The sequence below is a fragment of the Zingiber officinale genome, chromosome 5A, assembly GCF_018446385.1.
Source record: "Zingiber officinale cultivar Zhangliang chromosome 5A, Zo_v1.1, whole genome shotgun sequence".
NCBI classification, from domain to species: Eukaryota; Viridiplantae; Streptophyta; class Magnoliopsida; order Zingiberales; family Zingiberaceae; genus Zingiber; species Zingiber officinale.
The window spans coordinates 101,002,685-101,027,417 of record NC_055994.1 but is presented as its reverse complement, the minus strand read 5'-3'; the positions used below and the strand labels follow the sequence as shown (position 1 = coordinate 101,027,417).

Here is a 24,733-nt window from a genome sequence, read left to right as displayed (position 1 = left end):
TTTACCTTTTGCCACCTATAAAAGTAACAAATAATATTATAATAGCTACTGATACTTGCTATAACAAGATTAGATAAATGATATTTTAGAGATGAAATATTTGATGGACAGCCATGGACGACTTCAGAATTTTTTTTATTTTTATTTTTTTAAGGACATTCTTTCCGTGAGTTATATAATTTGGGACGTGGTTCTCAATTTTGTAAAAAGAAAATTTTGTTCTTTTTAACGGGTAGTAAAAACCAAGGGCAGCTATTTTTTTTTTGTTTTTATTTAAGGTGCAAATTAACAAATATCTCCTTTAATTTTTCCTTATGACATATCGGAACTTGTTCTTCTACTTTTGATCTGTAACAAGTACATCAAGGGAAGAGCTGCACGTATCCAGTTGCCACGGCTGCGGCGAGGATGGCCAACGGCGGAAGAAGAACAAACGCGCCGACTGTCGCGAAGAACGCCGAGTCGTTCCTCTGCTCCACTTCATTTAGATACGCCTGCCGCTTGATGTTTCTCCTCTGCGACACCGTCAAAGAACTGAGGCTCGCTTTCAGCTTCTTCCCCAGCGGGAGCGTGAACTCGCCGCCTCTGCCTCCTACTGCTTCACTCAGCTGCTCACGGACGGTCCGCCTCAGACCTCCATCGACCCCTTCGTAACCTTCTGAAGTGGGAGATGCCAGCTGCTGCAGGAGATCCAGTTGATTTCTCGCCGATGAGCCTCTCATGAAATCGAGCACAGAGTCAAGTTTCAGCTCCATCACAAAGAAACACAAACAAGAAATAAGAAGATTACTCATTACTGGTTTCCTCCGTGACGCTTTCTGATCGCGAAGCTCTGCGAGGAGAGACGTGTTTCTCCGAGCCTGTGGACATGACGACGACGCTATGGTTCTTGGCGGGGAGTCTCTGGTCTAGAGCTTGAATCCATGGAGGAGGAGGGGAGAGGGAGGAGGAGGGAGGGGGGAGTTTGCAGGCCATGGATGTGCTCACTGAGAGCTCCTACATGTTTCTGGAGCATTAGTTAAGCTACGCCAGCCACAAAAGGAGGAAGAAACCCAACACCACACGTTGGCCACAAGTCACTGTGGTTCTCATAAATTCAACGGCAAAACAATATCAAAATCCCATGAAATTTCTTCATAATTATGCTATAGTAAAACACAATATCAAGATCCCGTCTCTCTCAATACAAACGACATGACAGTGCAAGAACTAAAGAGTAACAAAACAACACGACAGAGAAACAGAGTAGGGAGATGGTGAACGTCTATGACCTCAATTCTGCTGGTTTTTCTTCCAAAGAAGGTTCCCGAAGAGCCGCGCACCGGCGCTCTTCCTCGTTACTCCTCCGCCGTTGTCATTCTCTTCCATGGCTCCGGCGATCACCCCGAGGTGTTTGTCCATCGACATGCAACGCTCAACTAACCTTCTGTCACCCGTCTCCGCACTTGCCTCGTTTCCGGTGGCTAATACCTCAGCCGCTGCCTCTGCGGCCTTCCGCCATTGATCCATTTGCACCTTCGTTCGCTTCAGTTCCATCTCCAGTGATGTATTTTCGCCTTCTGCCGCCTCCAATTGCGAGTTCAGCTGCTGCTCTTTGGTCTTACTCTGTTTCAGTTCTTCCTCCATTGAATTCAGTTGAGCCATGAGCTGTTCTTGCGTTGTTTGAGCAGATTCTGCAAGCTTCTTAGCTTGTTCCTCTGCTTTAATCTTAAAGATCATGTTTTCTTCCAGTCGAATTGCTAATTCCTTCTCCTTCGCCAAAAGTTTGGATTTTAGAATACGTACTTCCTTCTCCTCTTCGTCTTTTTCTGCAACAGAAGAAGAAGCCTCTTCCCTCTCAGTTTTCTCAATCATTCCCTTTGTCTCCTCCCCTTCCCCCTCCATCACCTCCTTTTCTTCTTTCCTCTCCTCGCCGTCGACTTCATCCACCACGGGGAGGGGCTCTACCGGCACTACGACTTCGAAGACATCCATCGTCGCCGGAGAAGTGACGCTGTGCTCCTTGTCATTTTGTCGAGCATCTCCCGAGCGAGAATCCCGAGCCAGAGGAGGCGTCACCCCTGCCCCTTTCGCGTCTACGGAAGCTGCTGGGAGCCGCTTCTTGGCCTTCGCGAGAGCTTTCTCCGTTTCGACCTCGGCGGCCTCCGCCGAGGCCAGGCGATCTTTTAGCTTCTTGAGCTCCGCCTGGGCCTTGCTCAGCTTCGTCTCAAGTTCCACCACGCTCGTGCCCCACTTCCTCTGTCGAATAGAACACATCAACCATAGAACTGAAAACGAAGAACATCATTCGCCCTTCTCAATTACCTCATGCGAGACGATGCGAGAGGACACCTTGTAACTGCGATCGGCGACGGCCGCGGCGTCATCAAGGTGGTGACTCACGGCGTTCGCCTCGGCAAAACCGATGCTCCGCAGGTGCAGCGGCGCGCGCGGCAATGACCGCTGAGGCCGCTCGTCCGACCCTCTGCTTCCCAACAAAACGCCGCGCTACTCACTCGGTATCCATTACAGCAGAAACAGAGCGCAAGCAAACAAAATATTCGACGAAAGTCCTTACCTCGACCTTGACATTGCACTGCTCTGCTTTTGAATGCTCAACCTCCTTCTGCAAGGCTTCGCCTTCCCCTCACATGCACACGTTCCAAAGATCTACTTCAACTTCCAAACCTCACGGTAGAAGATTTGGCGTTGAAAACGAACATTGCACAGCACTGTAACAGCAAACATAAAATTAGTAAGTTTTTGGCTACGACAGTGTTGGATCCATGGCAACGCAAAGTCAAACAGTGGAAATTTGCATCTGGAATTAGGATTGAAGAGTTTGGAAATTGCATGTGGATGTCAGAGATGAAGACGATGGAATTGTCCTAGTTAATAAGTCATGCATAAGCTGGAGACAACTATGGGAACTCTTTCAAGCGAAGAACTATGCATTCATACACACTGACATAAAATCAAACACTTCGACCATGAATTTTTTTTTTAAAAAAATGTAATTGAATAGCAGACACCAGATTTCTCAAAGAAGCAAACAGAAAGCTTTGATTATCACCTCTATAGAGCATGAGCCTTAAGACAAGACTTCTCTTCAGCAGAAGAAGGTGAGAAGTAAGCCATGGATTAAGGAACAGGGGAGCTTTGTTTATGACAGTAAACCAAGTGGCGTTTAGAGCATTGGAGAAGACGAGGAGCAGCTCAAAGTGGGCACCCGTCCCTATGTCTCTTTTTGGTCCTTGTTTTGAAGTCGTTGGATGGTTGCCTCCTTTTTGCAGGTTACTTAGCTCTGCCTCTTTGCTTTATCTTCCAAAGCTGAGCCAGTTTGACAGCATTTGGCCATGAAGGATGGGCCATTGCAGGCAGGCAGCTCTGCTTTCTTTTCAGCTCTATCATAAGACCAGTGCACGCTCACTGTGAAACTTTCTCTCAATTATCTTCATCTAACAGAATATAATTTTTTAAAAAAAATCGTATAATCAAATGAATAGGCCATGAATGATACCAGCTACCATACATTTATCCTTGGTCCCAACAAACTGATTTCACCAAGTATTATGCAGAATTACATATGAACAAAACCAATACATACCTTTGTGCTTGAGAAGAAGTGATATGGAGTTCATGTAAATTCATGCTCGATGACTGCAACATCCGATGCGATTCCATAACTTGGAACTGCAGATACAGTCTGCAAGGACCAGTAAATGAACGGATCAAATGTCGAATCTCATGGGCATTCAGTCGAACGGGTTGAGGGCGACCTCGTGACGACGACGAAGATGCTACGTTGCCGTGGGCGAGAGGGAGGAGCGACGGTGACGGGAGATCCGCGAGAGCCAACGAACGAGAGTAGGTGGCTGATGTCCTTCATGTCGGAGAGGAAGTAGATGGAACAGATCATCAAAATTTGATTTTTCTTCTCTTCTCCTGCATGGCATCCGCTTATCAATGCATACCAATCTATCCTTTTCTCACGAGATTTTTCCTCAAGAGCCTTAAAAATTCTTCATAGTTCATTCGAAGAAGAACATGATTCCGTATGAAAGGTGCAATGGACATGGCAGACAAAGCACGTGAAGGTGAGAGACATTGCATGTGAGCAATAGATATCCCATCCTTCTCTAAGTATTGCAACCTGCTAACTAACTGAAGCAGTAACTCAGTCTCCAACTAATGAAAACAGAAAATTGGTATGAAGTAGAAGAAAGAGTGGTTTCTTTTAAGGTCAGCAGGTTTATTTACGCGGTTCATCTCAAAGCAGGCAAGTCACTAAGAGCACCTGCATTGGTGCGTTCATGGACTGTTATAACGTTCAATGAACGATAAAACTAGTGTAGTGCAAAAATTAATTGGGTTGGGCCCATACAAAGGCATGAACACGTTCAATTCATTGAACGCGTTCAATGTCTTTTTTTATATTTTTTTTAATACTTATGGCCCACCACAAGCATTTTAGAGAGAGGAATAACGATGAGGAAAATAAAAAAAATCCCTATGATCAACCACAAACTTATTCTACAATATATATAATCTATTAAAAAAATTTAAAAAATCAATTAGATGTTGGGAAACAACGGCAACGCAACGGATAGTTTTTTATTTTCAACGACTATTTCAAATTTCAACGGATAATTTTTTTAAAAAATATAAAATTTCATCTATAAATACTCATCACCTTATTTCAATCTTTCAACGCCTAAATTCCTCTAAAATTCTTCTCTTATTTTCCTCCGAAATAGATGAAAATAATCGAGAATTTTTTAGAAATTTTGTGAATTACCAAAATTTGCCAGAAAAAAATCTTTCTCCTCAAAATTCACAAATTCCACCAAATTACCCATTTTTTCCATATCCACCAAATTATCCACATAATCCATATCCACCAAATGCATACGGTTCATATCCACCAAATTATCCGTATAATCCATATCCACAAAATTATCCATCTATTCCACATGCAACCGGTATGCCTTTTACATCTCCGACGGAAAATGAGCCATTTAGTCCGACTTTTGTTCCAGAGACTTAACTGTCTGACCGTGAATCCCCAATTGAGCTCGTAAATTTGGAGAAGGTGGATTCCGACACTGCAGGTAGAAAAAAGCGGTCAACATGGAGTAAGGTTGAAGATGAGGTTTTAGCAAGATCTGATGATTCGACTAGGCGATCGTTGGGACACGAGATTTTTTCTCACTTATAACTCTGATAGAAGCGGACCTCGGATTCCAACGACTGGTCATTGGATGTCAGAGCCCCATACAAAAAAAGGTATATCGCTTCAACGCAAATTATAATAGTGTTTATAGTGTGTATCGTAGCAGCCACAGTGATGAGGACATATTACGGCTTGCATATGAAAAGTATCGCGAGGAAAATAATGGCATTGCATTTAATCTCGAGCATGTATGGAGAATCATAAAAGATCGTCCAAGCTTTACTCCATAGTCCGTTGATCATCTTGTTGGCATGAAGAAGGCAAGGACCTCGGAGTCGGGGACAAGCAATACCTCATCTAACCAAGATGCGAGTTTACATGTAGACCTAGATGAAGAAGAAACTCATCCAATGGGTCAGCATGTAGACCTAAATGAAGAAGAAACTCGTCCAATGGGTCAGAAGACAGCAAAAAGAAAGGGGAAAGACAAAATGAAATCAGACATTGAAGGTATGACAACAAATTTGGATAATATGTTTGCAAAGTTTACTGAGTATACAAGCATAAAAATGGCTGAAGTTGAAATGAAAAAACAACAACTCAAAGTTGAGGAGATGAAAGCAAACGCTGCCGAGATGAAAGCAAAAGCTGCCTTAGCCAAAGTTCAATTAAAAGAATATGCAATCCTTTCAAAGGACACTTCGCAAATGACAGAGGAGCAATTAATCATCCATAAACATCTATGCCAAGAGATTAAGGGGAGATGAAATATGTAATTTTCATTTATTGTAATGTTCAATTATTGTATTTTCAATTAAGGTAATTTTCGATTATTGTACTTTTCAATTAATGTAACTTTCGATTATTGTACTGATCACTAAGTCTAATTTTTTATTATTGCAATTTTCAATGAAACAAATATTTTAGTCATCCATGAATAAATAAATAAATTGGGTGACCCACCCAAACAAGTATCCGTTGAATATTTTTTTAATTAATTAATTAATGAGAATTATTTTAGTAAGATAGTCGTTGGAATATGTGTACAATTAGATTAATAGAAAATAGCCGTTGGAATATATCCGTTGACAAGAAAAAAATAAATAGACATCTTGTGCTCTACAATTCTTATTCTAAACATAGACTTGCATTAGTTTCCTCCAAAATGTCTCAATCTTTAAGTAGCACCAGCTCTGACTCGACAAGTGAAAACGAAGTCCAAGTTGAAGTTGGCGACGAAGGTTATGATCCGGGGAATGAGCTAATGTCATTGATACTTCAACAAAGTCAACAAATAGTTGAAGCATATCAAAGTAATAACGAGATGCGGCGAAGAAGAAGGTTCATCCAAAGAAATCGTGAAGCCGGACATGTGAGGCTCTTCAATGATTATTTCTCCACAAACCCGGTGTATCCAGATCAAATATTTCGAAGACGATTTCGCATGCGAAGAGATTTATTTTGTCGCATAGTTAATGCACTTGAAAGTCATTCTTCCTATTTTCAGCAAAGGGATGATGCTACGAGAAGAAAAGGCTTGTCACCACTACAAAAATGTACAGTTGCGATTCGCCAATTGTCTTATGGAGTTCCAGCCGACCATCTTGATGAGTACCTACGCATGGGTGAATCAACCGCCATCAAGTGTCTGTTCAAGTTCTGTGGTTATGTGGTTGAACTATTTGGTGATCGATACTTGAGAAGACCGAATGCTGATGATGTTCAACGTCTTCTTCAAATGCATAATGAGAGACACGGCTTCCCTGGAATGTTGGGCAGCCTTGATTGCATGCATTGGGAATGGAAAAATTGTCCAGTTGCTTGGAAAGGTCAGTTTACAAGAGGTCATGGATCACCATCAATCATGCTTGAAGCGGTCGCGTCTCAAGACTTGTGGATATGGCATGCATTCTTTGGTGTAGCAGGTTCACGTAATGATATTAATGTGTTGTACGAATCTCCCATATTCAATAACGTCTTGCAAGGAAATGCTCCGGAGATTAATTTCACGGTCAACGAGACTCAATATACAAAGGGGTATTATCTAACAGATGGAATATATCCGGAATGTGCTACTTTCGTGAAGGCTTTTCCTTATCCAGAAGATCCCAAGAGGAGGTTGTTTAAGGAAAGACAAGAGGCTGCAAGAAAAGATGTTGAACGAACATTTGGGGTGCTCCAAGCTCGATGGGCAATTGTCAGAGGTTCAGCTCGTTATTAGTACAGAAAAAAGTTAAAACATATTATGTTAACATGCATTATTTTGCACAATATGATTGTTGAAGATGAGGGGGAGCAGGTGACAAATTGGTACAACAATGATGAAGGTGATGAACCCGCACAACATATCCAAGGTTCAAATCGAGGATTTCATGATTATCTGCGGACAAATTCCGAACTACGTGACAGTCATGTGCATCACGAACTTCGTGCAGATTTAGTTGAACATATTTGGTCACAATACAACAATAATCCTTGAAAGTATTGTATTTTAAGTTTATGCAAGTATAATTTTTTTTATGTTGTACTCCTTCATTTCAATTTTATATTAATATTTTAATTTTAAATAAAATTATTAATATTATTATTTATTTTAATTTTAAATAATATATTTTAAGTTTACATAAATAATATATTTTAAAATAATATTATTAATTATTTTAAATAATAATTATTTAAATTGTGTAAATATAATTGAAATTATAATAAAAATAAAGATGAATGGACAGCGGATCCCACAAATAATGAAGGTGGTTGTTAAAACGAATGTGAGATAATGAATGTGTTAATATGATGTATATGTGGCATGTGGGTCCCACACTTTTTGATGAGATGGTGGGTGTTATAACACCCACCAATGTGGATGCTCTAAGTGGGAGCAATTTAAGTCTGAATAGGTTGAACTCTTGAACGGTTAATTCGATCCTGCCTGTACAGGCAGTGCCCCAACCTCTCACATTGAGATGATGAGATCCACACTTAAGTAGTGGGTCTCATCATCTCATTGTAAGAGGTTGGGACAGTACCTGTATGCAGGGTGAAATTTACCCTCTTGAACAGGGCAGAACCATCAAGTTGTTGAGCACCAACCACCCGAGTATTGATTGCCCGAGTAACTTTAGCTTTTTACCACTCTTCTCTCCGTAATTAAGCCAACAACGAAAGGTGGATTATTCTATGCTATCTTAATTATATGTTATTCTCTTCTCTATGATTTTGAGAAAAAAATCCCCAAGGTATTTGAAAGAGAAATAAATTGTAGTGATCAAGCGACATTTTAGTACTAAGTTAACTATGCTCGTGACCTGAGTACCAATTTAACTATGCTTGTGAGGCACTTCAGCTCCTGCTCCTTTCTAATCTTCTCCTTGTGAGCACAGATTATCAATTTTTCAGAGGCCATCCTAACCTCAATCTGGCAATCCACCTCTAGTATTGATTCATCATCCTAATCTCAACTCTCCGCCCATTATCATTGCTCGATCTCAAATGGATTACTTATATGTTTTTTAAGATTTCAGCTAAGGTTCATCGATATACTCATCACAACTTTATATATACTTTTAAATCTATAGACTTTAATTCCCATTCTAACTCCTATTAACATTATGTCCATTGTTTTTTTTTTATTTTTTAAGATAGTCATTAATTCTAGAGGGATCATCCACCATCCAATTAAATTGAGAAATAGTCAGCATTCTCGTGTAAAAAATTCCTTACAATAGCCATAGCTGAGTTTCAAATATTAGATATCTAGTTATTAGAGGATCTGATCATTACACATGGCCCTAGGATAATATTATATCTATTGTTAAAAAATAATTAATTAGCTAGGTTGGATAACGTCAAGTTTGAATGATCGACTCGATTTCATAAAAAATTTTCATCAGCCACTAAAGTAAATTAGGAAGAACTAACGGTGAACGGCTCAAAAGCCCAACATCCCTTAATTATAAGTCTCAGATGGAGGAAAAATCTCTACAAATATATTGATAAGATGTATAAAGGTGGGGTCCGATAAGGTCAGGCAGTCAGAAGTCAAGGAAATGTGGTAGTCAGAAATCAAGGGGACATGACAATCAAAAGTCAAGGGGAAGTGACAATCAGAAGTCAAGGAAATGTTGCAATTAGAAGTTAAGGGGGCGTGGTGGTCAACAGTTAGGGGAGAGGAGGAAGACCGCTTGACGTCATCAGCCGCATAATTCCCGGACGGGTATTGACATGTCAGGATCCCAGGTCAGAGACATGAGACATAACCTGAAGTAAGGCCTGACCTCCCTCAACCGGTCTGGTTCCCTCAACTCGATCTGCATAGATAGGCTTGGTACTTTCAGTAAGACAACTCCTGGTCGACCTTCCAGTACTCCAAGAGTGAAGGAGGGAACCCGAGTCATAGCTCGTCTCCCTTATCAAGACTCGGGCCAGGTGCTACCCCGTAACAGTCATCCCGAGCTGCCCACAGCCAAGTCCGAGAACGATAAAAAGGTCATTAGGCGACAATAATGTCAGGGAATCGTAACCGCTTGTTAGAGAATTGTTGTCATATGTCAGGGAATATTTCAAGGGTCTACTACTATCCGCGAATGGAACATTCTTTCAGTCCATAGAAGGGTGCCACGCGTCCTCCATCACCCAACTGACCCTGACACCCGACATTCTCTGGCATCGGTCATGCTCCAGAGGTACGCACGGTCATATAAAAAGGGAAGTCCTCTCCCTTGAGCAAGTACACTCTCTTGAACATTCGCACTTGTCTTCTACAATTCTTTTTCCTTCATACATTGTTCTTCTAGGGAAAAGTACCTGATTTGAGCGTCAGAAGGCCTATGTCGGGGACTTTTTCCCTGATTTCTGATCTCTAACGTTCCGTGTGCTTGTCTAAGTGTGCGTAGAGCCTAAGTACCACTGGCTTAGTTACCGCCGCCCATCAGCCCCACGCGGGGGTCTAGTTCTCAGGCACATACGTAGGGGTATCCAAGTCGCCTCTCCGTCAACACCAATGACATCTCAACCGACCTTCATCTAACTCAGATTCCGGACATGATCAATTTGGCGCCATCTTTGGGAATCTTCTCCACCTGTTCTGGAACGTGAAGATGGATGACGTCGTAAGGTTCTCTGTCATTATTACAGTTCCGAAGGATCCTGACGAACATATTATCTTCTCCCCTCGTTCCATGGGTATTCGGAAGTTGATGGATTGACTTGGAGCTTCAGCTGGCTGATAGGTTAGTCTTTCTATTATATTTTTTCCCCGACTCCACGAGTATTTAAGAGTCAATGGATCGAGACAGATCCTCAGCCGATTGGCAAGGCTCCTCGATCAGGTATGTTACAGACTCTGCTCCCTTTTTACGGTCACAGGATCTGTTATAGCTCCTTGATAAGAGAGTAAGATCCTAGTTCCTTGATCAAAGACTAGGGTCTTAGATATTTGATCGGACACTAGGGGCACAACTCCCTGATTAGACATTAGGAGCACAACTCCCCAATCAGACATTAGAGCACAGCTCTCCGATCATAGACTCACAGTACAACTTCCCGATTAGAATCTAGGGGATTCGCTCTCGGATTACATGCTAGGGATCTTACTCTCCGGTCAGGGACTAGGGGCCTAACTCCCCGATCAGGTGTGTTATACGCTCTGCACCCTTCACCATGGGGCTCTACATCCTCTTATTTCTTTGTGCATTACACCCTTCACCATGGAGCTCTGCATCCTCTTACTGCTATAGGTGTTGCACTCTATTACCATTATATGCTCTAGATCCTCCACCTGTTTTGCATCCTCTTATGTTTACAGGCTTTGCTTCCTTCACCCATGGTGCTCTGCTTCCTTCAATTGCTACAGACTCTGCTCCCTTATATTGCTATGGGTTTCACTCCCTTTGACGGTCAAGGCTCAGATTATTCTCTCCCTGACTCTGCGGGCATTTCAGAGTCGATGGATCAAGTCAGACACTCAGCCGGGCGCCATCACTTCGCAATCAGGTATGATAAAGGCTTTGCTCCCTCATATTGCTATGGGCTCCGCTTTTATGGACTTCAGGGCTTCACATCCCTCGTTCGGGGTTGAGCTATCACCACCGATCTCGGACAAGACTATCGCCACTGGTCTCGGACCAGTGTATCGCCATCGGTCTCGGATCTGAGTATCGCTAACGACCTCTCAGTCGGATCCCAGACTCTCGTCCCAGTATAAGTTATAAGTGAGCATGCTCTCATGCCTCCAGACTCTCGCTCCAACGCGAGTTATAAGTGAGTATACTCTCACAACCAACGACCTCTCGGTCGGGCTCCAGACTCTCGCTCTAGCTGGAGTTATAAGTGAGCGTGCTCTTGCGACCAACGACCTCTCGGTTGGATTCCAAACTCTCGCCCCAGCGCGAGTTATAAGCGAGCATACTCTCGCGACCAACGACCTCCCGATTAGGCTCCAGACTCTCACCATAGCGTGAATTATAAGTGAGCATGCTCTCACGCCTCCAAATTCTCTCCCTAACGTGAGTTATAGATGAGCATGTTCTCACGTCCAACGACCACTCGGTCGGAATTCCAGACTCTCGTTCCAACGCGAGTTATAAGTGAACAAGCTCTCACGCCTCCAGATTCTCTCCCCCGCGCGAGTTATAAGCGAGCATGCTCTCGCGACCAATGACCTCCCAATCGGGCTACAAACTCTTGTCCTAGTGCGAGTTATAAGTGAGCATGCTCTCACGCCTCCAGACTCTCGCCCCAGTGTGAGTTATAAGTGAACATGCTCTCATGTCTAACGATCTCTCAGTCGGAATTCCAGACTCTCACCCTAGGGTGAGTTATAAGTGAGCATTTGTGACAATTGTGGCAAAAGGCGAATACGCTCGCCCCCAGCGCCCCCACCAACCCGTCCCAGGGCCAACACGGAGGAGGTAAATCACGGGCGGCTACTAGCCTTTGGAATAATGACTAGCACATAAGGGAGGTATTTACCTCAACTTTACCAAGATTCGAACCCCAGACCTCATTGTGGCAACACCTTATGCGCTAGCCACTAGACCCATCTGAGGGAACGAGTTATAAGTGAACATGCTCTCCCGACCAACGACCTCCTGGTCAGGCTTTCATGATCAATTACTAGTCAGATGGGTTACTCTGTAACGACCCGACCCTTTGGCCTCTTGGGCGGCCCTTGTGGCGGCCCTTATGTCGTCGGCCCATTTGGTGACCTCTCATGTCGTCGACCGACGACCTTTGACCGTGCCATTACTCACTAGGATTTTCCACCCCTGGCAGTGGATTTTTGCATTCCCTAGTAATCCTGTCCGAGTGATGAGTGGATGGACACTGGGAACTTGGCGCTCTCCGCTGTCTACGGCTGGTGATGTGGATCTCCGCCGCTACCTGCAAAGAAGTCGGGCCGGGAGGAGTTTTCCGGCAACGACCCTCCGATGCTCAAGTCAGACAAGAGGGAAGCGAAAAAGTGGCGTTGAGAATCAGAGATTGCATACCTCCATGAAGTCTGGGGGGCTCTCATATATATAGAGCTAGGGGGAGGCTTGTGCACTCCCATCGAGGCATACACGTGTACCTCACCTTACCTCGGTATGGGCTTGCCAGCAGAGCATGCCTGACACCATATTGCTACAGTCCGAGCATCTATTTGATGGGACGGCAGACCCTTTCGTCTTAGGCTTCTGCGTTATGGCCTGGTCGTTGAACATACCTGTTGTCAGTGACAGGTGTTTCTAAGGATGATGCTCCCACTATTCCCTTTGTCGACTGGTCTCCTTTCTCCGCGCCGAGCGTCCAGCTGTTCGGCCAGCACATTACTCCCGACCAGGCGTAGGTATTGGTCCGACCGAGAAGATTCCCAGTCGCATGCTCGGACGAGCTTATTCCCGCCCTTGCTGCTTTATGCCTTGGCCGAGCAGACTACCCGCTTGGCCCGACTACCCTTTTCACCTTGAGCGTCGGAAACCGGACTCCTGTCAGGGGGGTTATTGATTTCGCTCGGACTCGCTCAGCTGGTCGGCCTGTTAACCCTACTCCTATCCGATCGGCCAGACCTTAGGTTGACAATTTCGCCTTTTGACCTCCACGTGGCGTTGATTCCCCCCCAAAGGGGGTCCCCCGACCTTACTGCCGGATCACTTGCCTCCCCTTCAAGTCTAGTCGAAGGAGGTGCATAGTCCGACTGACTGGACGCCCGTAGTGCCGAGCGGCGCATCCAAGAAACCATCCTCCGCCCGGCCCGTGTGGGGGTAGCTACGACCTCAGTCAACGCCACCCTCCCTCGGATCTCCTCGGAATTTGCGCCAATTTCCGTCATTAAGGCCAAGCACTTGCTCATTAAATGCACTCCAGTAGCCGAATGCCACGTGGAGCTGCTGTCGTCATCGTACGGCGGTGGCGTGGTGTACGACGAGACTGAGGCGGTCTAAAATGGATGGCCCAATGCGTGCTTCGGTTCCCGTGACCTGCATCCCACGGTGGAGGCCGCTCGGGTCCAACCCTATAAAGCCTTCGCCTCCCCCCCCCTCCCCGCCGCATCTGTGCCTTCTCGTGCTCCACAGCTTCCTCTGGCGTTTCAGACTTCCGGCGATCTCCAGCCTCCTCCTTTCGATCCTCAGCTTCTTTGTAAGGTCCTTACCCCTTCTCTGTTATCCTCGTGTTTTTTGCCGAATTCTCGCTCTCTGGTCACTGTATTGTTTGTCATCTTCTTCCTTCTATCATTTGCCTTTCCTCGCCTTTTGTGGTTTCGCCCGTTCGGACAATGGTCAGTTCCTCTCAGCCCCCGGATCTAGCTCTCGGCCCATGGTATACTACCATGGAGTCGCGGTTCGATCGGCGCGACGCCGAGGTTTTATTTAATGATTTTGCTATCCCATCCGATTTTGAACTTGTTTTACCCTCACCCTCCGCTCGGCCGAACAAACCGCCGTGCGGAGGTATCTATTTTTTCCTCGACCAATTCGTGGTCGGTCTACGGTTCCCTCTTTACCCCTTCATCGTGGATGTCTGTAACTTTTTTGGCATTCCGCTTGGAAGCTTAGTTCCCAATACTTTCCGCCTTCTTTGTGGTGTTGTGGTGTTATTCAAGATACACCGCATTCCTTTCCGACCGGAGATCTTCTATTATTTTTATTATCCCAAACAGTCTGAACCGGGTACTTATATGTTCCAAGCCCGGCCCGGCCTTGTCTTTTTTGATAAACTTCCTTCCTCCAATAAACACTGAAGGGAGTATTATTTCTATCTTCGTCTCCCCGAGCGGGCTCCCTTCTTAACCAAATGGCAGGTCGGACTGCCCACTTCTCCTGAGTTAAAGCGGTTCAAGACCCGACCGGATTATCTTCAGGCTGCGAACCTACTGGTCGGTCTGAAGCTCAACATAAATAAGTTTCTACTGGACGACGTACAGTACATATTTGGTCTGAGTCCGATCCGGACTCCTCTTCCGAGTAGCTTTGGTAAGAATTTTACTTGAACTTTCACCTTGATTGCTAACTGATTTTCTTCTTTTTCCTTTGCAGCAAACGTTGTTATGGAGTCAATAATGGCCTGTATCTTGAAGAAGAAAGCTGAGGCACTTGAGGCGGCAGTCGCCAAGGAGATGGAGCAACTGGGCATCACCTCGGTCGGCTCTTACGAGGGAGAGAGCGAAACGAATGCGGGAGAGTCGGCCGCTCAGGCTTCTCTCCCGGAGCCAGTGGTTGGCGCAACTTCTAGCTGAGGGCCTTCCATCCGGGAGGAAGGTTCTATTCAGGAGGAAGAGCGCCCACTTAGGCAAAAAAAATGCCGGCCGGAAACTCCCCCTTGATCAGCCACTTCCGCGATCCAGGCGCTTGAGCGAGAGGGAAACGCTTCTCGTGGCAAAGGCCTAGCGATTGAGGCGATCTCATCCGATCGGACCACCTCTCACCTGGACCTACCCGCGGATCCCATCGAGGTGGTGCCGGTCAGCTCAATTCCTCCTATGCCTCATCGAGTTCACCGCTCGACTATTTTATCCAAGTTCTCCACTCCGGCCTCCGATCGTTCTGCGTCTGCTTACACAACTCTTGGCCGGAGTCCTACGATCAGGGCCACGCTGCATCTCCCTACTGAGGAGCTTATGGCCGAGTCCGCTCGGCCAACTGTGCGCGAGCACCTGATTACTATGAAGGGGCCCCTTGCCGAGATGTGGGCCGATGCTAGGGCTCGGGTTGCCTTGATTCCGCTCGGCAACTTGGCCAACAGCCATATGCAGCAGGCCACTGGGGCAAGTATGTTTTCTTCCGAAGTTTTTTATGCCGTAATTCCGATCGACTATTAATATTCCTATTCATGCCAGAGATGGGTGGAGGAGATCGCTGTCTCCAACAGCTTGGCTATGGAGAAAGAAGAGATAAAGAGGCTGAAGGCTTCGGCGGCCCGTTCGGCTCCCAAGGCCCCTCATACGCCGAGCTGCAGAAAGAGCTCAAGAAGGCCCAGGATTTGTTGGAGGCGGAATGGAAGAAGACGGCCGATCAGGCCTATACTCTAGCAGAACTTGAAAGACAGGCAAAGACACTCGATCGGAAAATAAGTCTTGCCACCGATCGAAAGAAGACGACCATCGCCGATTTGGAGAAGAAAAACGTCGAGGCTCGAGGCCTGGAGCAACAGGTTAAGGAGTTGATGGAGCAGCTGGCCAGCGAGAAGGCGGGCCGATCGGATGAGGTGACGAAGCTTGAGGCTGCCTTACAATAACACCAGGCAGCCGCCGATGCTTCCCTAGCGGCCCTCAAGGAATACTAGGAGGCTGAGCCAGGTCGGGTCACCGCCTTGAGGCTAAATTACATCCGTTCGGTCGAATTCTCGGAGAAAGTCTATGAACGGATGTACACTGCCTTTGAGCTTGCTATGACTGCCACAACAAACTACCTGAAGTCCAAGGGTCAGCTTCCCGACTCCGTCCTCATCCTGACCCAAGACCAAGCGATGCTCCTCAGCACCATCCCCAAGGACCTTTATGATTTCCTGGAATGAAGGCATTTTGTAACCACTCCGATCGGCCTTAACGACCTCTAATGATATGCCATCCTCTTGCTTGCGTTTTCTTTCGCTAATCAATACGCGTGCTGTCCGCTCGGCTCACCAACCACCGTCGTTCATGTTCCTCCACTTCTCCTCGTTATTCGCCTATCATCCCTCCTCTATTGTGTTTGAAAGGGATTTTTCACGAAGTAATTTGTATAGCTAGGCCGCTCGGCTGAATATATCTCGTTTCTCAAATGGGATTTTCGCTAGATGTTTACGGGGTACTCTTGGTAACCCGCCCGCTTGCACACATGATCAGCCGGACTCGCTTAGTTGAATACATGCATAGCTTTAATTGGAATTACCGCTAAACAGCATTACTTCCGGCCGAAGGGTTTATAGTCGCCGGTCCGACTCTCGATATTTAACGTCGGAGCTCGACGGTCTTCCGCCGGAGGGTTTATAGTTGCCGGTCCGACTCTCGATATTTAATGTCAGAGCTCGACGGTCTTCCGGCCGGCGAGTTTATAGTCGCCGGTCCGACTCTCGATATTTAACGTCGGAGCTCGACGGTCTTCCGGTCGGAGGGTTTATAGTCGCCGGTCCGACTCTCGATATTTAACGTCGGAGCTCCACGATCTTCCGGCCGGAGGGTTTATAGTCGCCGGTCCGACTCTCGATATTTAACGTCAGAGCTCGACGATCTTCCGGCCGGAGGGTTTATAGTCGCCGGTCCGACTCTCGATATTTAACGTCGGAGCTCGACGATCTTCCGACCGGAGGGTTTATAGTCGCCGGTCCGACTCTCGATATTTAACGTCGGAGCTCGACGGTCTTCCGGCCGGAGGGTTTATAGTCGCCGGTCCGACTCTCGATATTTAACGTCGGAGCTCGACGGTCTTCCGACCGGAGGGTTTATAGCCGCCGGTCCGACTCTCGATATTTAACGTCGGAGCTCGACGGTCTTCCGATTTGGCTGACGATGCCCTATACTTGCGCTAATTTTCCGATTTTTTACTCCTGCATTTCAAGTATACAGCCGAACGGAAAGTATACAACATACATTGCATTGGCGCACCTTTCACCCCGCCCGGTAAGGCTGGAGGTGGTTCGCGCTCCATGGTCGATCCAGTTGTCGTCCGTCTTCATCCTCCAAATAATAGGCACCCGAGCGGAGCTTTTCGACGACTCTTAAGGGTCCTGCCCAGGGAGCTTCGAGCTTGCCCACATCTACGACTGGCTTCAATTTTTTCCACACAAGATCGCCAACCTGGAATACTCTCGGGATCACACGGCGGTTGTAGTTCTGCTTCATCCTTTGCCTGTATGCCATCAGTCGGACGTTGGCTTTGGCTCGCTCCTCGTCGATCAGGTCCAATTCTAGCTGCCTTCGCTCGGCGTTGCCCTCGTCGTAGTTCTGTATTCGAACGGACTCCACGCCGACTTCCACGGGGACAACCGCTTCACCCCCATATACCAAGTGGAACGGTGTTACTCCCATTCCCTCTTTAGGGGTCGTGCGGATGGCCCATAGGACACCTTGCAGCTTGTCCACCCAGCTTCCTCCCATATGGTCGAGCCGAGCCCGAAGAATGCGAAGGATCTCCCGGTTGGCTACTTCAGCTTGACCATTGCTTTAGGGGTACGCCACGGACGTGAAGTTCTGCTCGATGTCGTAGCCTTCGCACCACTTTCCGAGCTACTTTCCCACGAACTGCCGTCCGTTATCGGAAATGAGTCGACGCGGAATGCCGAACCGGCAGAGGATGTGTTGCCATATGAATTTCTTGACCATCTGCTCGGTTATCTTCGCAAGTGGTTCGGCCTCAACCCACTTGGAGAAGTAGTCGATTGCCACTAGCAGGAATCTCCGCTGCCCGGTCGCCATGGGGAAGGGACCTACAATATTCATACCCCATTGGTCGAACGAGCAGGATACCGCAGACGCTTTCATTTCCTCCACCGGGCGATGAGAGAAGCAATGAAACTTCTGACAAGAAATGCATGTTGCGACAGTCCGAGCGGCGTCTTCTTGCAGGGTTGGCCAGAAGTACCCGGCCAGCAGGACTTTCCTAACGAGTGATCGCCCGCCCGGGTGTCCTCCGCATGATCCTTGGTGCACTTCCTAGAGGATGTATTCCGCGTCTTCCAAGCTCACACATCTCAGGAGCGGGCGGGAACAAAAGCCTTTTTGTAGAGTTGACCTCCCACGAGTGTGAACCGGCCGGCTCTCCTCCTTAACAAATGGGCTTCCTCCCGATCGGACGGTGTTGTCCCCGAGCTCAAGAATTCCATTATCGGTGTCCTCCAGTCGCTCGGGAAGGTGAGACCCTCCATTCGGTCGATATGCGCCACCAAGGATACCTGCTCTATGAGTTGTTGGATGACGATCGGTGATATTGAACTCGCAAGCTTAGCTAACTCATCAGCCGACTGGTTTTCCGCTCGGGGTATCTTCTGGATGATGACTTCCCTGAAGTGGTGCTTAAGCCTTTCGAAGGTCTCGGCATAAAGCTTCAGCCTCGCGTTATTTATTTCGAAGGACCCGGAGAGTTGCTGAGCGGCGAGTTGGGAGTCTGAATATATTGTTACCCGACCGGCTCCCACATGTCGGGCGGCCTGCAAGCCGGCTATGAGGGCCTCGTATTCCGCTTCATTATTCGTCGCCCGGTAGTCCAACCGGACAGAAAGGTGCATCCGCTCGCCTTGAGGGGAAATCAACAGGATACCAATCCCACTCCCTCGCTGAGTGGACGATTCGTCCACAAACACTTTCCACAAAGCTTCGGGCTCAGGATTTTGTACCTCCGTCACGAAATCCGCTAAGGATTGGGCCTTGATTGCTGACCGGGGTTGATATTGAATGTCAAATTCATTCAACTCCGTTGTCCACTTGATGAGCCGTCCGGACGCTTCTGGGTTCAGCAGCACTTTTCCCAATGGGCTATTGGTCCTGACGATGATTGTGTGCGCCAGGAAATAAGGGCGAAGTCTCCGAGCGGCTAGGACCAAAGCCAAAGCCAGCTTCTCGAGCCCGGTGTAGCGAGATTCAGCATCTTTTAAAATATGGCTCAAGAAGTATACAGGTTGTTCTTCGCCGCTCGACCGTACCAATGCCGAGCCCACGGCATGCTTAGTTGAAGATAAGTAAATACAGAGCGGCTCACCTACAGCCGGTTTGGCTAACACTGGTAGGGAATTCAAATATGCCTTCAGCTCTTCGAATGCCCGATCGCAATCCTCATCCCATTGGAACTTGGTAGCTTTTCGCGGAATTCTGAAGAAAGGCAGGCTCCGGTCGGCAGTCTTAGAGATGAATCTTGATAATGCCGTTATCCGACCGGTCAGGCGCTGTACCTCCCTGAGATTTTTAGGGGGCGGCATATCTTGTATTGCTTTCACTTTACTAGGGTTCGCCTCTATACCCCGCTTGGTCACGATGTAACCCAAAAAAACGTCCTCCTTTTGCTCCGAACAAGCATTTCTGAGGGTTCAGCTTAACTCCATACTTCCTCACGTTTGAAAGGTTTCTTCCATGTCCTTGAGAAGATCTGTCGCTCGGATTGACTTGATGAGTATATCGTCGACATAGACTTCCAAGTTGCGCCCGATCTGCTCACGAAATACTTTGTTCATCAGCCGTGGTATGTTGCTCCTGCATTCTTCAACCCGAACGACATCACTTTATAACAGTACGTGTCATCTGCCGTGACGAAACTGACTTTCTCTTGGTCTTCTCTAGCGAGCGGCACTTGGTGATAACCCTGATAAGCATCTAGCATGCATATTAGTTCGCACCTGACCGTGGAGTCCACCAGTTGATCAATCCGGGGCAGGGGGTAGAAGTCCTTTGGGCAGGCCTTGTTTAGATCTTGGAAGTCGATGCAGACTCTCCACTTGTTGCCCGGCTTGGAGACTAGCACCACGTTCGCCAGCCAGCTCGGGAACTGCACTTCCCGTATGTGGCCGGCCTCCAAGAGTTTCCCCACTTCCGCTCAGATGATGACGTTCTGCTCGGCGCTGAAGTCTCTCTTCCTCTGCTTCACTGGCCACGCATCCGGCCGGACGTGCAGTTCATGCTGCGTGATGCTTGGCGAAATTCCCGGCAGCTCGTGCGTCGACCACACGAAGACATCACAGTTTTTCTAGAGACATCTGATTAATTTCTCCTTCTGGCTTACCTCCAGATCAGACGCTATGAATGTAGTGGCCTCCGGTTGGGAAAGGTGGATTTGTACCTCCTTTTTTTCTTCATAAACCAAAGAGGGTGGTTTATCTATTATAGCGTTTATCTCGATCCGCGGCATCTTCCGTGCGGACTTTGCTTCGGCTCGGACCATTTCGACGTAGCATTGCCGAGCCACCAGCTGATCTCCTTGCACTTCTCCCACTTGGTCTTCGACAGGGAATTTAATTTTTTGGTAGAAGGTGGAGACGGCTGCTCGGAACTCGCTGAGCGCTGGCCTCCCCAGGATAACATTGTACGCCGAGGGAGAGTCGACCACGACGAAGTTGGAGGTCCTCGTCCTCCTGAGCGTCTCTTCTCCTAGCGAAATGGCTAGTCGGACCTGACCGACTGGTAGAACTTCGTTTCCCATAAACCCGTAGAGCGGGGTTGTCATGGGCATCAACTCAGCTCGATCAATTTACAGTTGGTCGAAAGTCTTTTTGAATATGATGTTGACCGAACTGTCTGTATCAATGAAAATACGGTGAATAGTGTAATTAGCTATTACCGCTTTGATGATGAGGGCGTCGTCATGTGGAACTTCAACTCCCTCGAGGTCCCTAGGCCCAAAGCTGATTTCAGGTCCGCTCGCCCGTTCTTGACTGCACCCGACCGCATGGATCTTGAGCTGCCTGACATTCGCCTTCCTTGCTCTGTTGGAGTCACCCCCAGTCGGTCCACCAGCGATGATGTTGATTTCACCCCGGGATATGTTGTTTCTATTTTCTTCCTCCCGTGCGGACGACCTCGGACGCTCCTTAGATCCCCGAGGATTGTTTTCGTGCTTCTGAGGATGATACCGCTCGGGTGACTTTCTGGATGACTGTCGACCGGCTTCATGGTGTCGCTGTCGCTTATCAGGTGATGGCGATCGACGGTGACCACTCCGAGGAACGGGGTGGGCGATAAGGGGAAGAATTCGGCAATCTCGGGTGTTATGCGTGTCGGTCCGGTGGAAGGAGCAAAACCTGGGGGTCCATAGCTTCTTTTTTGTCTTGGGCTGCTCGGCAGCTACCTCTTGGATGGCATGGGACCTTGCATGTTGATGAGGGTGGGCTTCTTCAGCTCGCGCTCCTCTAGGCGGCTGGTAGCTAGTGGGCGGCTTCCGCTCGGCAGGGGCTAGCCACTCAGTTGGAGCTTCCTTTCTTCTGGCCGCCTGGGCTTCCTCCACATTGATGTACTCATTGACCCGGTGCAGCATATAATCATAGTCTCAGGGTGACTTCCGAACAAGTGAGCGGAAGAAGTCACCATCCACGAGGCCTTGCGTGAACGCATTTATCATTGTTTCTGAGGTGGCCGTTGGAATATCCATGGCCACCTAGTTGAATCGCTGGATGTAAGCTCGGAGCGATTCTCTGGGCTCTTATTTGATGGCGAATAGACTGACACTGGTCTTCTGGTAGCGTTGACTGCTTGCAAAATGGTGGAGAAAGGCCGTGCGGAACTCCTTGAAGCTTGTAATGGATCCGTCCGACAGCCTCCGAAACCATCGTTGCGCCGATCCCGAAAGGGTAGTGAGAAACACCCGACACTTTACTCCATCTGTGTATTGATGTAGGATAGCTGTGTTGTCGAACTTACCCAGATGGTCGTCCGGGTCGGTGGTTCCATTGTATTCCCCGATAGCCGGTGGCACATAATGCTTTGGTAGAGGGTCTCGCAGGATGCCCTCTGAAAACTAGCGATTGATGTGCTCGGGTGATGCGTCCGTTCGGGGCGCCTTGCCTTTTCTATGGTCTCGCTTGGGTGCCTCGTCAGATGAAGATCCTCGATAAGGGTTAGCTAGTATTAATTCCGGGGGTGTACAGAAAAAGGCTCGGTGAAAAGGGATCGGGGCAAGTGGTGCTTCCCCTTGAATGCCGATCGGATCTTTATCTCGGCCCCATGTTGAGATATTCTCTGGTCGGAACTCAGCTGCCGCTCGACCTGCTGATGCTGACGTCGCCTGTTGCTCTAGGCGCTCGGCTTGCGCCTTTTGTTTCTGCTGCTCCACGAGCTTAGCTGCTCTGGCCTCAATAAGAGCGTCGAGCTCCTCCTGAGAGAGCATCACGGTATGAGGTCGTCCAGCTTCCTCCATCTTCTCTACACAGATTCAGGTGCGTTCCCACAGACGGCGCCAATTTGATCCTGTCCGAGTGATGAGTGGATGGACACTGGGAACGCGGCGCTCCCCGCTGTCTACGGCTGGTGATGTGGATCTCCGCCACTACCTGCAAAGAAGTCGGGCTGGGAGGAGTTTCCCGACGGCGACCCTCCGACGCTCAAGTCAGGCAAGAGGTAAGCGAAAAAGTGGCGTTAAGAATCAGAGATTGCATACCTCCATGAAGTCTGGGGGGGCTCTCATATATATAGAGCTAGGGGGAGGCTTGTGCACTCCCATCGAGGCGTACACGTATACCTCACCTTACCTCGGTATGGGCTTGCCAGCAGAGCATGCCTGACACCATACTGCTACAGTCCGAGCATCTCTTTGATGGGACGGCAGACCCTTTCGTTTTAGGCTTCTGCGTTATGGCCTGGTCATTGAACATACCTGTTGTTAGTGACAGGTGTTTCTGAGGACGATGCTCCCACTATTCCCTTTGTCGTCTGGTCTCCTTTCTCCGCGCCGAGCGTCCAGCTGTTCGGCCAGCACATTACTCCCGATCGGGCGTAGGTATTAGTCCGACCGGGAAGATTCCCGGTCGCGTGCTCGGACGAGCTTATTCCCGCCCTTGCTGCTTTATGCCTTGGCCGAGCGGACTACCCGCTTGGCCCGACTATCCTTTTCACCTTGAGCGTCGGAAACCAGACTCCTGTCAGGGGGGTTATTGATTTCACTCGGACTCGCTCGGCTGGTCGGCCTGTTAACCCTACTCCTATCCGATCGGCCAAACCTTAGGTTGACAATTTCGCTTTTTGACCTCCACGTGGCTTTGACTCCCCCCAGAGGGGATCCCCCGACTGTTGGTTGCTACTCGGAAAGCCTAGAGGTTCCACTGTACAAAAATTTTGTACAAAGGTCTGAACCTTTTCCTAGCTACCATGTGTTCTTTTAAATTAAATTTTGGATCGCCTGCGGAACTTAACACGTTTGATCCAAAACTTAATCTATTCGTTCTTTTAGGTTTTGACTTGGGTCTCCTGCAGAACTTAACACGTTCGACCCAAATCACCTTAAGTTATTAATTCCATTAAATATTAATTTCCATAATTGGTTCCCAGTACTGACGTGGCGAGGCACACGACCTTCTTGGATATGGGAGCAACCACCACCGACTAGACAAAACCTTTTATGGAAAGCTAATATTTAATTTCCTAAAATAACTTTAGGTTAACCGAAAAGAACAATCAAATCACAAGGAAAAATAAAACAAAAAAAAACACAACATCGAAAAACATATTCGAAATACTAGAATCGTAAGCCTCTTGTATTTGGTATTATTTCCATAAATAACTAGTATGATGCGGAAAAGGAAAAACTACTAGTTATACCTTCTAGAAAGACCTCTTGATCTTCTACCGTATTCCTCTTCTAACCTCGGACGTTGTGTGGGCAATGATCTTCCGAGATGAGAAACCACCAACCACCTTCTTCTCCTCCTAGCTAGGTTCGGCCACAACAAGGAAGCTTCACCAAGGAAGAAGATCAAAACACTAACCAAGCTCCAAGAGATGCTAGCTTTCTCTCCTTCTTCTTCTTCTTCTTCTCCAAGTAGTATCCGACCACCACAAGAGCTCCAAGGGGAGAGAGAGGTTCGGCCACCACAAGAGGAAGAGAGGGAGAGGATGATGATGGCCGGCCACACCAAGGAACAAAAGAGTGAGAGAAATAATAGAGGTTGTTCCCATGAAGGCACCCTCACCCCTTCTTTTATATTCCTTGGCCTAGGCAAATTAGGAAATTTAATTACAATAAAATTTTTTTAATTTCCTTGACATGATTTAATTGAGAAAAATAAAATAAAATTTTCCCAATTAAACTATATTGGCCGGCCCCATCAAGGGGAAACAAATTAGACAAGTTTTAATCAACAAATTAAAACTTCCTAATTTGTTTCCGGAAATTTTAAAAATAAAATTTCTATTCAAAAATCTCTTCATGGTTGATAAAAGGAAATTTCTATAATTTTAATTTTACAACATGTGAATAATTTTTAAAGAGAAAATAAAATATCTCACCAATCTACAAATAAGGAAAGAGATCTAATCTCTTTCTTTAATCTTTTGTAGATCTTTTACAAGAGAGATATTTTAATTTTAATTCTCTTTAATTATATCTTCCACACAATAAAAATTAAAATTAAAATCCTTTTTAATTTAATATGGCCGGCCCCTCTAGCTTGGGTTCAAGCTAGGGCCGGCCACCCCAATTCATGCTTAGGCCGGCC

At 47.2% G+C, this 24,733-nt stretch overlaps 2 protein-coding genes across 4 annotated transcripts; both read right to left on the bottom strand.

The window, feature by feature from the left end:
* Positions 1-231: 231 nt before the first annotated feature.
* On the bottom strand, positions 232-1,123 carry LOC121981237. Its single transcript, XM_042533664.1, has 2 exons — positions 798-1,123; positions 232-715 (listed from the first exon to the last, which is right to left on the bottom strand). Exons 1-2 carry the CDS (start codon positions 973-975, stop codon positions 363-365), a joined length of 531 nt encoding a protein of 176 aa, XP_042389598.1. The 5' UTR covers positions 976-1,123; the 3' UTR covers positions 232-362.
* LOC121981236 (interactor of constitutive active ROPs 4-like) lies at positions 1,112-4,044 on the bottom strand. Of its 3 annotated transcripts, none has more exons than XM_042533661.1 (6): positions 3,759-4,044; positions 3,587-3,685; positions 3,053-3,408; positions 2,558-2,711; positions 2,305-2,464; positions 1,112-2,238 (listed from the first exon to the last, which is right to left on the bottom strand). In XM_042533661.1, exons 4-6 carry the CDS (start codon positions 2,569-2,571, stop codon positions 1,273-1,275), a joined length of 1,140 nt encoding a protein of 379 aa, XP_042389595.1. In that variant the 5' UTR covers positions 2,572-2,711; positions 3,053-3,408; positions 3,587-3,685; positions 3,759-4,044; the 3' UTR covers positions 1,112-1,272. The 3 variants fall into 3 exon arrangements, with proteins under 3 accessions (XP_042389595.1, XP_042389597.1, XP_042389596.1); XM_042533663.1 differs by having other exon boundaries at positions 3,053-3,383; XM_042533662.1 differs by lacking the exons at positions 3,587-3,685; positions 3,759-4,044 and having other exon boundaries at positions 3,053-3,419.
* Between the last annotated feature and the right edge of the window lie 20,689 nt (positions 4,045-24,733).